At 37.5% G+C, this 18,143-nt stretch overlaps 1 protein-coding gene across 2 annotated transcripts in view; it reads right to left on the bottom strand.

The window, feature by feature from the left end:
- Positions 1-18,143, bottom strand: part of LOC150075774 (neurobeachin-like protein 1) — a 693,585-nt gene that overhangs the window by 504,164 nt on the left and 171,278 nt on the right. For both annotated transcript variants that reach the window (XM_090387670.1, XM_090387669.1), the window contains exon 15: positions 10,126-10,227. In XM_090387670.1, the coding sequence (XP_090243796.1) occupies positions 10,126-10,227 (102 nt within the window). The remainder of the gene's footprint in view (positions 1-10,125; positions 10,228-18,143) is intronic.

Consider the following 18,143-nt stretch of genomic DNA (forward strand, 5'->3'; position numbering starts at 1 on the left):
CATGAGAAAATGAAACAAGTGAACTTAAAAGATGTTGTATATTGGGTTGCTGAGCTGTGGGAGAGTGTAACCGGTGGCAAAACATAGCATCTTCTAATCGATTTTCATCGTTATGTCAAAAGAAATTAACAGAGTTTGTTACTTCTGAAAAATGGCTTTTGTTCCTGTTTTGGTGTATAAGTATTGATCTGTAGTTTTAATAGGCCATGTCAAACACTGATTTATTAATTTTGTATTAGTACAGTACTACAATAAAATACAATTTTTTTGTGGAATTCTAAATGTCTTTGTACCATTAATACCATTTAAATTTAACGTATTTAACATATATTTTGCGAACTAAAAAATTTCCTCTCCGCTGACCGAAACGTGTTCGGATTAGGCGGACGTTCGGATTACCAGGGTTCGGATTAGCGGGAGTGCACTGTATATATATATATATAAGTAGAAGTGAGATACAATTCAAGACACATTGAAATGATATACTATTGAGCATTAAATTAAACTGGCAATTGGACCCAGAAAACATGCTATCATATGTAATATGTAGCAAAATATCAATACTTTCACTATTGCTTCACTAAACTGTTTTTTAATTATTCAAGAATTTTTTTTTTTTTTTTTTTGTTATACAGTATTCATTAAACTTCCTGTGATCAAAAAGTGATAATTTGTTCAACAAGATCATTAAGAATTGCCAGTTGGTAGCAGAATAAAACTAGGTTTACTTCGTTAAATCTACAATCCCATCCCCTGTTCCTTCGCCAAACTCAACTTAGGAGATTAAGGGCTGTGACAACCAGAACACCACAAAACAAAAACAGAACATCATTGGTGTTGAAGCTGACACTTGCCAATGTTTCACACTTGGTCAATAGCATCTGAGATTCCACCCCAGCATTACTCAAATTATAATGGGGTAGTATACTAACTTTCTAATGAGGATTATGAAAAGATGCCTCCTGCTCAGTCTATATCAGACAAAGCATGACATACCTTCCTGAAACCCAGAACCAAAGTGAGAAAGGAAACTTCACTTGCTCCAAACTCAGCCACATATATCTGGAGGAAAGAGCATACCTAGAACTACTCAAATGGTTGCCACAATTAACAAGAACCAAGACTGTATGAGAATCTTTTTACATCCAAGTGCTCACACTGCTCAACAAAATGAACAAAAGAACAAAATGAACAAAATGAACAAAAGAACAGGGTGATTCACTACCAGTGCGACAAACTTGCAGGAGGTGTAGGGGGCACAAAGACGAATCGGAATCACATAGCATTGCAGGGTCCGAAATGCCTTTGTCATGCGGGAGGTCGCGTGAACAAAGAAGCAAAGAAAAAGAACAGAAACAGCAACTCGTTAGTGTAACAGAAATCATTTTAATGACAAGTTTTACAGCGGCAAAAAGCCATGCTACAGAAGGTGTTTGAAAGTTCGACCAGAAGCAGTCACACAGGCTTCACAGCACCGCCACATGGAATCCCTAACGTTCTGGAAGATTACTAGCATGTCTCGAATCTCCCCGGCAGCTACAGAGATGCGAGCGACGAGGTCTTCAACTGAATCAACGGGGGTCTCATACACCAATGTCTTCATTTGACCCCAGCAGAAGAAGTCCAGGCATGATAGGTCCAGCAATCTAGCAGGCCAATGAACCTGACCACCACGACCTATCCAATGCTGTCCAAATGTAATGTTTAGGTGTTGGCGGACGTCATTGGTGTAATGTGGGGGAGCCCCATCATGCTGGAACCACATTGATCGGCCCAACGACTGAGGAACAAGTGCTTCTTCAATAAGTTCGGGCAGGACTTGCTGTAGAAAGATCAAACATGCCCTACCATCCAATGAGATGGTCTCCAACAATGCCAGCCCAAACATTGACAGAGAAACGGCATCGAGTTGCACGTGTTCGCGTACCATGGGGGTTCTCCAAAGCCCACAAATGGGCGTTATGTTGATTGAAGGTTCCCTCTCTTGTGAAACTTGCCTCATCCGAGAACAATATGGACGCAGCAAATGCGCTGTCTGCCGAACTCTGTTGAAGAAACCAAGTAGCAAAAGTCTTCCGGAGTGGATAATCCACAGGCTCCAATGATTGGATGCATTGCAGATGGTATGAACTCATTTGGTTTGTTGACAGTAGTCTCCATACAGTGGATTGGGAAATACCCAATCGTTGGCCTATCGCTCGAGTACTCATACTCGGATTGCTTTCTGCAAGACGTAGGACATTCTCCTCATTGTCTGGCGTCCTCGTCGTTCGCTCTCAATTCATGGTACCTCTCGTGAAACAACCAGTCTCACGTAACCTTCTGTGCACACGTGTGAAAATCATATGATGAGGAGCCCGCCTGTGCAGGAAACGTTCCTGGTACAAGCCCAGAGCGGCGTGCCCTTTACAGTACACAGCTCCATACGCGAGGTGCATGTCGGCCAGTTCAATGTTTGAATACTCGTCCGTCCTACTGCCTTGGGAACCGGTTCGCAAATGCTGACTTCCAGCAGGATCGCTGTTCACGTGACCTCCTGTTCAACGTCCTCTACCGCATGACGAAGGCATTTCGGACCCTGCAATGCTATGTGATTCCGATTCATCTTTGTGCCCCCTACACCTCCTGCAAGTTTGTTGCACTGGTAGTGAATCACCCTGTATATATTCAAAAGGAGAATCCATAATTAAAAGCTTAATCATTGCAGGACACCATTCAACACCACAGCTATGCATCCATAGTTTTCACAGCTGCCCCTTCCCAAATTCCACTTGGAGATCAACTAGGCCTGTGACAACCAGAACACCACAAAACAAAAAACTGAACATCATTTGGGTTAATGCTAAAACTTGCCAATATTTTACATTTGGTAAATAGCTGCCCTCCTCAGTAACTTCTGCCTAGAGAAAGGGCCATTTCTACTCAGAGGACCTGAAACAATTGTTCTACATTTCAGTTCTGGGTTGTTCAGCTTACAGATAGTTGCATTACATCTATGCTTTACTGTTGCCTTAATAATAAGCACTGTTTAAAATGGCCCTCTTTTTATAACACACTTATTTTTTCCATGTAGTCTCAACCCAGAGACTACATGAAAAAATTGCATGTCCCCTTTTATCACTGATGAAAGGAGACAGTTTTTTAATCATGATACATGTTTCTGAAAGAGGTTCGATTGTTTCAAAACTTATTTGTACAATCACTCACAATGCTGTCATTTGATAGATCACAACTGTTTGCTATAACAGTGTTCCTATCCTGTGCAAATAAATCTCCACATATTTGATCCTTTAGGCTGTCACAGATATTCTCTCAGGTATGACAAGCAGGGCTTGCTAACTGGGAGTCTAAGACTACTCTGATGAAGTTAATATTCAAGTGACACTTGAGTCAAGTGGACCAAATTTCAGCAAATTCCAGTTATTCTGCAAAAACCAAATCCTCTGCTTGTACCTTCACAATAGTGGGACTATCAGTAACCCACGATAACAGCTTTTTCGGGAGAGATTTGATGGTTCTCCTCCCAAAAAAACCATCAAATCTCTCCAGACAAAGCTGTTATCATTGACCAATCACACAGATTTTGGGAACACAAGTGGCTTGAGAGCTTACAAATTTGCTCCTCTGAGCTTAACACTATTAAAAGAGACAGGGGAGTCAGCATTCATCTCCTCTTTGAAGCTGTGGTTCTTGGATGGGATGAACAGTCACACTGTTCATCCCATCACACTCCTGTCACACTCCTGAGCCATTTCTGATTCCAGTGCACATATGGAGAGTACTGCACATGCTCCTATGGAAACACATGTTGAGAACCATGAGCCTGCTGATATTTAAGGATGTACCGTATGTTAAGCTTTACTGTTGATAAAGGAGGTAGACGCCTCTGAAAGTTTCAGTGTTTTATCACTTTTATACCGTGATCTACATAATTTTATTTCATTGTCTATGTTTTATTTTATTGTACAGACAGTGAATCTTATTTTATCAGTTTTATCCGGCTTAATTATACTATTCATTTTACTTATTTTAGCTTATTATTATTATTAACAATTTTAATCTATTTTATTTTATTTCAATAAAAGTTTATAACGGTTGGTGTAGTATTTGCAGTCATTATGAAAATAAAAAGCAGTTGGGGTGTGGCATCCACACAACACAGAGAAATGACACCCCTCTATGTTAGGCAATACCCGAGGGTGGATAGACGACTCATCAATCTGTGAAATATCAACACTGCTTATTGGAGTCTTCAAGTGGTGAAACCTATGTTTAGCCTCCAGAGCAAAGTCTGGCAAACCCCCCCCCCATCTCTTCCATCATGCAGTATGATTGATCTTTTGATGTTAAGATGGGTATCATGGCAACATCCAATATTCCTTACATTTTGAGGGTAGAGCTCTAAAATGGTGTTCACAGGCTGGCCGAACTTATTGGAAACTCTACAGGAAGCTACCAGATCAGCTAGTGCATAATCTTGCTTCTTCTACTCTGCCAGATAGTGTATGTGGGGGGGGGACATTGTTGAACCCATCTTATGTCAAGGAGCTGGCTATATTCTTGCCATGTGTATCCCAAATTACAACTTCATGCATGCCCACTCCACCTGTTTTTACTACTGAATACATCATGAATAGCCAAAATAATACAACAAATTTATCTGCAAAAAGATCTAAACTTCCCAAATTCTTCTTCATTCATATCACAAATATACGTGGTCTTAGTTCCCATCTCAATGTTGTCTATTTCCAATTACAGTCTGCCAAGCCTCACATCCATTTTCTAACAGAATCCCAATTATCAGTTGATTGAACCAGTCTTATCTTAGTTGTCCTAATTATTCACTGTATGATTCCTTTCACTTCAAAGATGGTACTTGTGCATATATCCACTCTGATAAGTTAAGTGTTTCCTTGATAATTTTAATGTTCACAACTCCAGCTGGCTTCTGTTTTCTAGGCATGCGGACCCAGCTGGTTGAGATGCTGAGACTTTGTAATTACAAATGACTTCGTATAGACTGTTCATTCACCTACCAGAATACCAGACAATCTTAAACACTCAGCCAACACTCTTGATCTTTTTCTCACAAACAACCCTTCCAAGTACATTTGAGAGGTGAATAGGCATCATAGATCATATCTTGGTGATGGTATATTCTCCGATGGAGCTTTTCTCTCATGGCAATTCTCAACCTCATCTTGTTTAGCATTACAATAATACAAAATAGGATGATCTGTGAGAATTTTATTCTTATTTTCCTTGGTTGGATTACTTTTTTATCATCTGATGTCAATGTGTACTCAGATCATGTCAGTGAAATTATTCCTGTAAAGATGAAATCCTTTATACCACACACACCACCTAAAAATCTCATCCTTTATCTAACCTTTGGCTTTCCAACAAATGTGCTAAGGACATTCAAGATAAGAATGTTGCATATTGCAACTGGCTTGCATCAAAATCTCCAGGTTTAATTTTCTGCCTACATTAGAGCTAACAACAATTGTAAAGTAGTTATTAATTATTCCAAACTAGAATTTGAACAGGATAAGAGTAGAAAACTTGCTTCTTATTCAAATGGTAGTCAAGCATTCTGGTCTCTTGTCAAAACTATTGGCTGCAACTTTTGTCCATCTCTATTCCCACCTTCTATTAAAACCCAATGGTTTTATTGCCACCTCAGCTAAAGATAAAGCCAAACTGCTGGCATCCTACTTTTCTTCTAATGCTTATATTGATAATCTTGATAAACCACCTCCTACCTTCCCAGTATATTCCATTCCATCCACAAAAAGACTAAATGAATAAATACTATCAGGAATGATGGTATTTCTCCATTTGTTCTCAAAATCTGTCCTAATGTTCTGTGTTGCCTTTTTACACTTTCTTATTCCACTGGAGTTTTTCCTTCTGTTTGGAAATTTGCTCATATCCAGCCAGTTCCTATAAAAGGTAATAAATCCCACCCATCCAATTATCGTCCTGTACTTAACTTCTATTGTTTCTAAAGAAGTGGAGAAATCCATTAACTAACAACTCCTAAGCTATTTAGAAACCTTCCATCTGATCAATGACTGCCAGTATGGATTCCATTGTGTCAATCCACTAGTGATATACTGGCTTTTGTTATTCATCTATGGACAAATTCAATGGAAAATTCTGGTGAAACTAAAGTAGTTGCACTTGACATTTAGCATTAGTATTAATATTCGCAAATGATGCAAGAAAGCAAGCTTATACAGCATTAGCCAAAAAAAAGATACTTCCCATTTTAGCTATTCATTCCCTCTAATAGGTTGTCCAATTTTTCCTTGAATTTATTTAAGTTATCTTAAATACCTCAATCAGATCACCTTACAAGTGCCTAGTCTCCAGATGCTGCAATTTGCAGGACTGAAGCCTTTCTTGGAAAGAACAACCCTTCTTCCTAAAATTAAGCCTCCAGTCCTCTATGTAGTACAAGATGTGTCCTGACACCACTGCCGTATACAATGGGATAATCACCTCCTTATCCCTGCTAGCAAAATTCCTGTATATCATTGACAAAACATGAGCTGTCCTGGCATCCTGTCTGCATTGCTCAGAGAACTTCATATCCGACTGCACAATTACCAGGTCTTTTTCAAAGGCTTTGGATCATGTTTGGCATAAAGGTTTTCTAAATAAGCTTCCATCTTATGGTTTGCCAATTAATTTTTGTATTGGGTATCCAGTTTCCTCTCTGATCACTCACTGCAAATGATTGTAGATAGCTCTCTTTGTCTTCTCTAACTTCTCTACTAATGCTGATGTTCAGTTCATTAACCCACTTTTTTCCTCTTTTAATATTAATGACCTTCTTTCATTGGCTGGAAATCCTAGCCACAGTTTTGCTGATGATAGCACATAGCATTCCACCTTCCACTGTGAGAAACCCTGCCTGCACAAACAGCTTCAATTTCTTGAAAATCCACTATCAAATTTGTCAAATGCTGATCTCCAGGTAATTCTCCAATGGGACAAAGATAACTTAGTTATCTTCAATTCTTCTAAAACTCAGTTCCTGTTTTCTCTCTCAAAAAGGATTATCCTGACTTCTAACCATCCTTGCCATAAGCACATCACAAATATTGCTTTCTCTGCATCTAGAAAACTGTATTTTCTCTTTTGCTCTTTGCTCTCTTTCACTTTTCTTCTAAACAACTATTCACTCTGCATAAATCTCAAATCTGCACTACCATGAAATATTGTTCCCACATATGGGAGCTGTACCCAATAACCTGTCTCAGTCTTCTAGACTCCAATCAAAAGAGGGTGGTCAGGTTAATTAATGAACTATAGCTTACAAAGTCTCTCTGCTCTCTGTCACATAGACATTATGTTTCTACTGCATGCCTTTTATATAGATATTACAATGGGCACTGTTGTCATGAATAGCTTCTATAGTTCCTCCTGTCTCTTCCAAACCAGTCTGAACTTGGTCGCAACCAGCCAGCATCCTTTTATTGCTTCAAACTCATGGAAATAACTTATTTTTTTCCTCGTTTATTCCTTTAACTTTGGTTTTCTCAACCAACGTGCCTTCACATATATTTCCTGAAAAAGAAGTATCTTCTTTCAACCTTTAACCACACACACACACTACTATAGGTTCTAATGCATTTCGTGTTTGGGGTTTTTATAAAAAAAATTTAAAAAGTGTGTGTGTGTGCATGCGCACATGTGTGCAAAAATAAATTAGAATGATGATTTAAAAAATATAAAAATAATGCCAGCACCATGGCAAGACAGAGGAGCAAAAATAGTCAAAATTAAACATAACAATCAAACCAACAGGGAGGGAAGAGAAGGGTAACAAGAGTAAAAATATTGCAGCAGAAACTCTCCAAGATAATTTAGAAAATCTAAATGCAAAGATAAAATAATAATCAATTAAATTTTGAATGCCAATTAAACAGAAATTTAATGGCGCCCCCTCTGACGTGCACCAAGTCCAAATTTATGTGAAATATCACCAACACAGACATAAATCAACTACAATAAAATAAAACAAAAATAACCAAAAATAGACTGACCATTACGCCCCATCTCAACAGAGGACCACAAGGCCAATAATGGTCAGGAATCGCTGCATTTCAATCGCTAGATAAATCGCCGCAAAGGAGAATCGATCGAAAGTTCACTCCACCACCCGATCCCCAGATTGAACCGCCAATGCAGAGGACTTGAATAGCAGTGGTCCTTATTTGCGGTTGGATCTGTAACCTCATGTTTTGCCATAGCTTGTCACTGTGCTTTGTCATCATATGGCGTGCATATCTCTGACAACTTGGACAGAGATTTTCCTCCTTCAGGGAAACATGACAATCTGATACACACACACAGGAATAAGAGAAAACGTGATGGATTAAATCCATTCAAAACATCTTCGTTTGGCTAAATTCATCATTAACTTGCTTTGAATGGCAGGCAGTAAGAATAGCTGAGACAGCCAAGATTATTGTAATAGTGCTGAAGTATAGAATCATCCTAGATATTGCATCACAACAGCAATCATCTCAACAACTAAATAATAGAAATTATTTGAGGCTGGTTGATTTTTGGTAGCTTCTGGTGCATTCACTACATTGGTCATAATGGTATGGTAGTTCACATGATGGTCAAACACTGGGAATAGTTTGTATAATCTATAGAATTCTGCCCTAATTATCTATCTACAGATGATATAATGAACTTAATAAATTTAAGAGGTAGCTTACTTCCAGTTCCAAAGACCAACTCTGCTTCCAAAAATAAGGGTATCAAAAATAAGGGTATCAATATCACTGTTATACCTTCTAGCAGAAGCATCGTACTAACCTGAAATACAAGACTCAGGCTATTTTCCTGTCTCCTGAGCTTTGGGCCAAATATACAGATGACATTTTCATGATCTAGATTCGTGATGAAAAGGCAATGAAAGATTTCCATGACTTCCTGAACTTTCAAGACAATTTCTTCACCTTGGAACTTGAAATAAACAATTCCATAGTATTGATGGAACTATATATCAATATTAATATTATTTGCAACATTAATATTACAGTACACGGGAAACCTGCTGACTCAAAGGCATATCCATAACTTTCAATCTAATCACCCCATAGCTGTGAAATCTGGAAGAGTAGACAGACTTCCCTCTGAAGATTCTGGGCATCCGGTCCCTGAGGAACTGGAATTAGAGCATGCCAGAATCAAGGTAATTCTCAGAGGGATTATCCCCACACCAAGAATAAATACTAATACTTACAAGTAATATTAGCATTTTCACTTATCAAACACCAGTCTGTAAATTTATTATTAGCCTGTCATATAATCTATCACATCATTTATGCACTGTTGCTTGCTTTCTACTGAAATCTCTCTCTCTCTCGGCGCCTCTGTAGCAAGGTGGGCAGGAGCAGCAGTGCATAGCTCACGCTTCTTGATTAGACTGTGGTTCGAGCCCGTGACCACCAAATACGGAGGATGTGGAAAGGTCAGGGAATGACCACCACATATCCCTGTAGAAATATGGCCTTAGTTGCTAATGCTCCTAAAAAAAACAAATAATAACAATCTCTCTCTCTCTCTCTCTCTCTCTCTCTCTCTCTCTCTCTCTCTCTCTCTCTCTCTAATTTCTAAGTTTATTATTTCTTTAAATATTAGTAATACTTATTAACAAATAAAGAAGCATTAATACTGATAAAATATGTAATATTTGAAAATTACATGCAAGCTATTAATCTTTAACTAATCTAAAATTAATTTCTTCATGCAAATGAGATTATCATTCTGATTTTTTAGCTAACAATAAAGAAAATGTGCTTGCTTTCCAAAATATTCTACAATGACTTAGAAAACTGCAAGCCATCTTATGAAACTAGTGTCGTTTTTTTTTTTTTTAAATCCTTTCCATTTAATTTAACATTGCCGTTTGATTTCCTCTTTTAATTCCTAGAAAATCAAACATAGGTGCATGTTGAAATTTAAATATGTACCATATGTGTTGCAACACAATTTCATTCCAGTTCTAAAACAAATATGACATTCAAAAAAAAAAAAAAAAAAAAATCACTTCACATCTATAAAATAATAAAAATCAATGAAGAAATATTATCTTACATCTTGTGGTTCTTGAAGATCTAAAAAATGAGATACTCCCATCCAACCATCTTTCTTTGCTACCATGGAAAGGACATACATCAAAGGTAGAATGTAAGGAAACTAGAGAATTAAATACAGCAGTGGTGTTAGCAGTAAATTACATTATTTACTAAAAAATCATTTATTTTCATATTCTGATATATATATATATATACACAGCAGGCCCCCATTATAACGTAGTTCGCTTTACGCTGATTCGTTATAACGCTGTTCTTATATTATAACCTGTATCTGACTATAACGCTGTCACAGATCACTATAACGCTCTTTTACAGATTGCATATTTGCATATTTAACGAAATCGTTTCATTTGATGGAGTCGATAGCTTGAAAATGAATAGAAAACAGCATTAAAACGTTTCCCACGCTCAGTGAAATTTTCTCGCACACTAATTTAATTGCAGTACAGTCACTTGTTATGTAGTTCCGAGATCAACATTGTAAAAAATGATCAGGTATACTGCTTGTAATATTTGCGTTATATGCATTTATCTGAAGTCTAGTCATCACTCAGTACAGTATTAGGCATCGTGCGTAACGAACAGTTTACTCAAACATTGTATCATAATTAATGCAACCAACGCAGTTACATTTTTGAAGAGTTAATAATGGCCGATAAGAATGAAAAAGCAACGTCTGGACGCAGTATGAAGACTATAAATGTAAGAAAAAGACTGAATTTGAAAATTTAATTAGACATTTTGAAGCGAATCGATTTCGAACAACAACAAATGGATGTGTGCCATAATTTAGGACTTGCAGTTTAACTGTAAGAACAATTATAAAAAAATAAAGAATTAATTTTAGCAGCAGGAAAGATAGCTGTTCCACTGCAAACAACTAGGGCTAGGCCAGCTATTAGGATTGAAATGGAAAGACTAACTCATTTTATTGAAGATAATATCCAATGCAGAATTCAGTTAAGTTAAATATTACAAAAAAAAAAAAAAAGAGAGAGAGAGAGAGAGATTAGTCAATATGATGATCTGAAGAAAACTCATCTAGAAAAAAAAAAAAAAATGTGGAACCATTTAAAACTGGCAAGGGCTGGTTGGATAGATTTAAAATCTAGGGAGAAGTCGCAAGTGCAGATCAAGGAACCGAAACTTTCAAAAAAGAACTTGTTAAAATTATTGAAGAGAGGTATTGTGAGTTATACTTCTCAACAAGTTTGAAGCAGAACTTTTGTGGAAAGAATGTCTAAAAGAAGTTTTATATTGAAAGAAGAAAAAAAACATGCCAGGTTTCAAAGCGGCGAAGGATCGGGTGACTTTATTGTTGGGTGGTAACGCTGCGGGGGATTAAAAATTAATACCCCTTTTAATTTATTTCGAAGAGAGCCAACCCAAAATCGACACATTTTTCATGATTAAATTCATCATTTAAATTAAATCAATTAAAATCAATTTAGATCAATTAAAATCATGATTTTAATTGGAATTTTAAGTTTAATTTTGATACGTAAGTAGTTATCACATAATTATATGTGTATGTAATGCAGAATATTTTATATGTACAAATATTTGCATATTAAATATTTTGACCGACATTTCTGCATCTTTTCACTACCGTTTATTATTGATTAGGAAATATCCTATGGCACCAACCGCAACTCACAAATACATATGTTACCTTATGGTAAAGCGGTGCTCGCTTAGTGCGGATTCACATAGCACTCTGTTTTCCCGGAACGAATTATCAGTGTTAAGTGGGGGGTCACTTGTATATATAAATATTTATATATAATTAATATGATAGTAAATAAAAATTGTATTAATGAGATCAAATTTGAGGTTGCAGATCATGTCTATAGATCATTGTTGTACATGTCATGCATGTGAAAATAGGATATAAAAAATCGTGTGTACCCTGTACGCACGAAAGATGTTTTATGAGTAAACAGGACTTAGACGTCAAACATCTTTTGACGACAGCTGTTGTTTAGTTTTTAGGAGCATTAGCAACTAAAGCCATATTGCTTCGGGATATGCGGTGGTCATTCTCTGACCTTTCCGCATCTTCCGTATTTGGTGGTGAGGCTCGAACCCCGGTTTAATCAAGAAGCGTGTGCTACGCACTGCTGCTCCTTCCCACCTGGCTACGAAGGCGCCTTTGACGACAGCTACTAAATTTCAAACAGCCAGAACCAAAATCATGAACAATGTAATTTATGCTCATACCTGCTACTTACTCTACCAAATCAATGTTAGTGATAGATAGGATACGCCCACTGCTTATTCTACTGAATCAACATTTGAAGAGGTTAGGTCAATAGCCTAATTACCCAATTGATTGTAGCCATCTGTTGAATAGTACCATTGCAACAATACAAGTATTTGTATTGTTACAATCATACTATCATGTTATTATCGTGTTGGACCATGTTACCCTGTCATGCTTTGTCGCAAATTACACATGCAGTGCTAATGAGATCTGCAAGAAACAACAGTATCCACGCATAATATGTTATCGAAACTATGGCTTGGCTCAGGATCTCAAAGAGCACAAGTACGAGATGGTAATGCTGCACATTCCATTCCGCAATGAGGAAACAGAGATACTGTCAGAGATGAAATATATCAAGATCTACGACGACAATGAAGAGCTCATACGAGATCATAAATTGTATGAATCGGACTTGGACATTCGCAAAATGAAATATGTAAGACGATGTGTCAAGACAATGATGATGGTGACCGTGACGAAGCATGCGGTAATGACCTGCATAGCCTTGTAACGCGACTGCAAGAAGAAGACCGCTTTCGAAACTTTTACAATCATCCAAACAGCAAGATATATGAGAATCTAAAGCTTGCCATGCTCAACCAAATCAGCACAACTGCAAATAAATGTGAAAACTTGATGACCAACGAGGACTTCTGCAACTTAATGAGAATGGCCAATAAGCAAAAGATTCTACTCATGCACCTAATTTGGAGTGTTATCTCCCAATCAAGAACCAATTCAAATATTCTTGACTGGCCCAGCTGGTTGCGGAAAAACATTTATGATTTATACTTTACTGGTAAGGTTGAAGCGTATGTAATGTAATGATCTTGGAATAAACCAGCTCTGAGCACATCCAAGATCATGTTTTTTTTTTGTTTTTTTTTGGTAGTTATTGGCACATAGGCTTCTGTGGCCATAATGCACCTCCCAAGGTTTTTGCAGTACTTTGATCCAAGCCCAAGGCGGAATCGAACCCGCGACCTTTGGGTTGCCAGGCAGGCACTTTACCCACCCGGCTAGCCCGGTCAGCTTCCAAGATCATCACTGCCCTCAAGATATCCATTTCTCTAGTTACCAAAAGATTTCTGCCACGGGTGGCAATGGTTAGCCCAAAGCCACCTAAGTGGTATGCCCTGAATCAAACATTTTTCCGTAACCAGCTAGTTTATGCCAGCTCTGAGCACATCCAAGAGAACCTCCCATGATCCTTTATGCAATCTCCTCTCCCGACTCTGTTTTTCTTTGTTATGAAACAGAAATGATGTCATTTCTGCACTGCAAAATCATGACAAATTGATTTTACTGATGTCCAAAATTTAGTAGGTGCCACCGAAGATGTTTAGACATCAAAAATACACCTAATGCAAAGCAGCTTGGAAAAAATATATAATATATAAATTAAAAGTTATAAATTGTATTTAAATGTGAAAGTAGTAGGTCAGGGTGTCATAGTAATAGAGGCATGTGATGCAAGAAAGCAAGTGCATGAGCTTATGTAGCATTAGCCAAAAAAAATTCACACAACCATTCCCTCTAAATGTTTGTCCAGTTCCTCCTTGAATTTATTTAAGCTATTAACTTTCACAACGACAGATGGAAGTTTGTTCCAGCAATTAACCACCCGCTGGCTAAAGGCAAATTTCCTCATCTATTCTACAACTGTCTTTCCTCAATTTGAATTTATGCCCCCTTGTTCCACTTATTCGTAATCTGAACAAGTGGAAGAATCCCATCACAATTCAGCGTGCTCAATTCATTCAAGGCCTTATACACCTCAATCAGATCACCTTGCAGGTACCTAGTCTAATAATTTGGTAAATTTACAATCAGTATATAGCACTGGGATCACCATCCTTAGTTTCTAAATCTAGACTTTTACTTTTGCTTTTTAGACAGCAAAAGTAAACACTGGTGTCTGTACAAAACAGTGTGTCCTGGATGGATGTCCCTGATGATGATGTCTGCTGTGATAATCCATTACTTAAGTCCTGTTTCTTTTTTTCCAGCTCTAAAGTAAAATATTTCCATTACTTGGTATTCTAATACTAGTTTTCTAAAAAAAAAAAAAAAAAAATATTTGTTTTCCTCCTCTGCCTGTTAATACTAAAAATTTCTTTGCATTTTTACATCAATACTATATAGCAGGGTTGGCCAACGAGTTGATCGCAGCTTTAATTTCGGTCAATCACGACGAATTTTAAATATACAATCATTCCACGATTTGTGCACCTTGTGCAATGTAATTTTTGAAATAGTAGATCGCAGCACATTTTGAAGGAAAAAAGTAGATCACATCACAAATTAAGTAGGCCACTCCTGCTATATAGCTATAAACTATCTTACTTACTATAAACTTCTATGAGCTTTCTAACACCTTCATATCTTAATTGACTTTATTTTATTACCTCCTTACAGGCTGGCATTCAACATGCTTAACCCATTCAAGACCTTATACATCACAATCAGATCACCTCGCAGGTACCTAATCTAATAATTTGGTAAATTTACAATCAGTATATAGCACTGGGATCACCATCCCAGTGCTATATGAACGTTCAACATAATTATACGCAACTGTTAATTGCAGAAACCGTTGAAATTAAATTACACAACAATTCTGTTAATGTTCGGCGGCCATATTTGATCTCCGATGCGTGGACCTTTACGCGCATGTGCAAAGACAAATAATCACTATTTAAGTTTCAGGTTTAACCCGATTCGGTAATTTTCATTCCTGTGATCACGACATACGGTCGAAAAGCGTTGTCAGCTTCAGGAAGGAAAATCGTTTTGAATATTTTCGTTAGATTCTTTTAATTGCGCTAATTTGATTTTTAATTGTTTTAATTGATTTGGATTGTGTTAAACTGATCATTTAATTATTTATATTTTACTCTAATGTACCGGTAAGTTGTCGATTTTTTCGTTTTTATTTCTGAAGGGTATCATACGGAAGTGTTCTACGTACTATATTGAGGTAAACTCCTCTTATTATTTTACTAATATTATTATCAACGTAGAACATATTGAGTATTACAGCTCTGATTCATACTATCTAATTTTGTACAATGTACACCTCAACCAATGATTTTCACTTTACAGGTAACCCTTGTAAAACAGTATTGGGTTCCTATAAAATCACGTGTAGTGCAAAACCATGTTATAGGGAATAAGAACCAGTACAAAAAGGGGGCTAAATTCCAAAAGCTAACAAAAATACATCATTTTTATAATTATTGGAAACTTAATTTTTATTAAAAATAGTAATAACTGAACAAACATCTTACAAATTGTGATACATATATCTCAGATAATGTGCGTTCATTTAATATTCTCCTCTTCATCACTGCTAAGCACATCAAATGAGAACATTTTTCTCTGTTGCAGAATATCTTCACCTTCTGAACATCAGCATTAGCATTAGTAGAGGCATACGATGCAAGAAAGCAAGCCAAAAAAAAGAAAAGAAAAATTTTCCACTTCATCCCTCCATTCGTTCAAAATACCTATCCAGCTGAGCCTTAAATTTATTTAGGCTATCAACTTCCATAACAAGAGATGGATGTCTGTTCCACCAACCAACTACCTGCTGGCTAAAGGCAAATTTCTGCACATCTATCCTACACCTGTCTTTCCTCAATTTAAATTTATACCCTCTCAGGTGATTATTCTGAGCAAGAAGAAGAATTCCATCAGCATTGAGCATGCTCAAACCATTCAAGGCTTTATACACCTCTATCAGATCACCTCGCCAGTGCCTAGACTCCAGACACTGTAATTTGCAAAACTTAAGCCTTTCTTCGTAAGAGCAACCCTTTGTTCCATTCACTAATCTTGTTGCCCTTCTCTGTACTTGTTCAAGCAGCTCTACATCCTTCTTGAAATGAGGCCTCCAGACCTATATACAGTACTCAAGGTGTGGCCTGACCATTGCCTTATACAAGGGAATAATCACCTCCTTATCCCTGCTAGAAAAATTCCTGTATATCATTGACAAGACACCATGAGCTACTCTTGCAGCCCATCTGCACTGCTCAGATAACTTCATATCTGCTTGCACAATTACTTCCAGGTCCTTTTCATTCTCTACCACTGTCAGTGTAGTACCACAGAGTTGATATATTGCTCTGGGGTTACTGTTTCCCATATGTAGTAATTTACATTTCTCAATGTTAAACTTTATTTGCCACCTCTCAGCCCATCTGCTCAACCTTTCCAGATCCTGCAACAGCATAGCGTCGGTAGTGTCCTTAACAACCCTCCCAACCTTCGTATTGTCTGCAAACTTAGACATTAACCTTGATATACCATCATCAATATTATTTATAAATACAGAAAACAATAATGGACCCAACACTGAACCCTGAAGGACTCCACTGAAAACATTAGTGACTGCGATGAGCAGTGTCCATTGATTACCACTCTCTGTCTTCTCCCCTCAACCACCCCTTTATCCATAGCAGCAATTTGCCTCCAATGCCACACTGCTCCAATTTGTGCAGCAGTCTTCCATGTGCTGTTTGTTGTTTAGTTTTTAGGAGCATTAGCAACTAAGGCCATATTGCACAGGGATATGCGGTGGTCATTCCCTGACTTTTCCGCATCCTCCGTATTTGGTGGTGACGGGCTTGAACCCCGGTCTAATCAAGAAACATGTGCTACGCACTGCTGCTCCTTCCCACCTGGCTACGGAGGCACCTCTTCCATGTGCAACAGTATAAAAAGCCTTTCTAAGATCCAAGCATATAATACCAAAGTTATTCCCTGCATCCAATTCTTTTGTGACTGCATCATAGTATCCAATCAAATTGGCCAGGCAAGACTTCCCCTTAACAAAACCATGCTGTGTCAGAGCTATAACTGAAGTCTAGTCTAGATGACTCTGCAGTGCTTCTTTAACCAGTGCCTCCATTAATTTTCCTGGAACAGAAGTTAAACTCACAGGTCTATAATTACTTGTGTCAGCCTTTGACCCTTTGTGAATGTGGTCACCTTTGCACATCTCCAGTCTATGGGTACCTTCCCTGAGTCCAAGGAAGCTCTCATAATTATGGCTATGGGTTTGCTTACTTCCTTTGCTGCCTCCTTTAATATAACTGGATAGATTCCAGGTGTCTTTTTCTTGTGTTTATCTTCAACAATTTCTCCTCCACTTTATTCTCAGTTATTACAAGATTATCTAGCTTACTGCCAGAGTTGAATACACCTCTGGCATTCCCCTCGCTGAATAACTCCTCATGTGTGAATGTCAATGCAAAATATTCATTTAGCTTGTTAGCTACCTGAGCAGGATCATCAACAGTTAAACCATCGATATCAAGTGGACCAATCTGATTCATCCCCTTCCTTCTAGAGTTTACATAAGTAAAGAACTCTTCGCTGTTTTTCTTTGCATCCCTTGCCAAAGATTTCTCGTAATCTGCCTTCGCCTGCCTAACCTAATTTGTAACTTGGTTACAGATCAACTTATATCTATCATAGGCTTCTGTGTCACATGTTAATTTTTATGTATCCCATGCATTTTTCTTCTCTGCCATATGTCTCATTAGTTCATCTGACATCCATTTAGGCCTAAACTTTGAACAATATTTCTTAGTTGGTATGTAAAGCCTAGTAGCTTCCAAGATAAGTTCTTTGAATGCTTCCCATTTTGAATTTTCTGTTGGTAACATCATCAGTTGTTCCCACTGTATAGAATTTAAATAGTGTCTCAGACCATCGTAGTCGCCTTTACGAAAGCAATAACC

Source organism: Mastigoproctus giganteus, chromosome 13, assembly GCF_048544385.1.
Source record: "Mastigoproctus giganteus isolate SK-2022 chromosome 13, ASM4854438v1, whole genome shotgun sequence".
Classification (NCBI taxonomy): Eukaryota; Metazoa; Arthropoda; class Arachnida; order Uropygi; family Thelyphonidae; genus Mastigoproctus; species Mastigoproctus giganteus.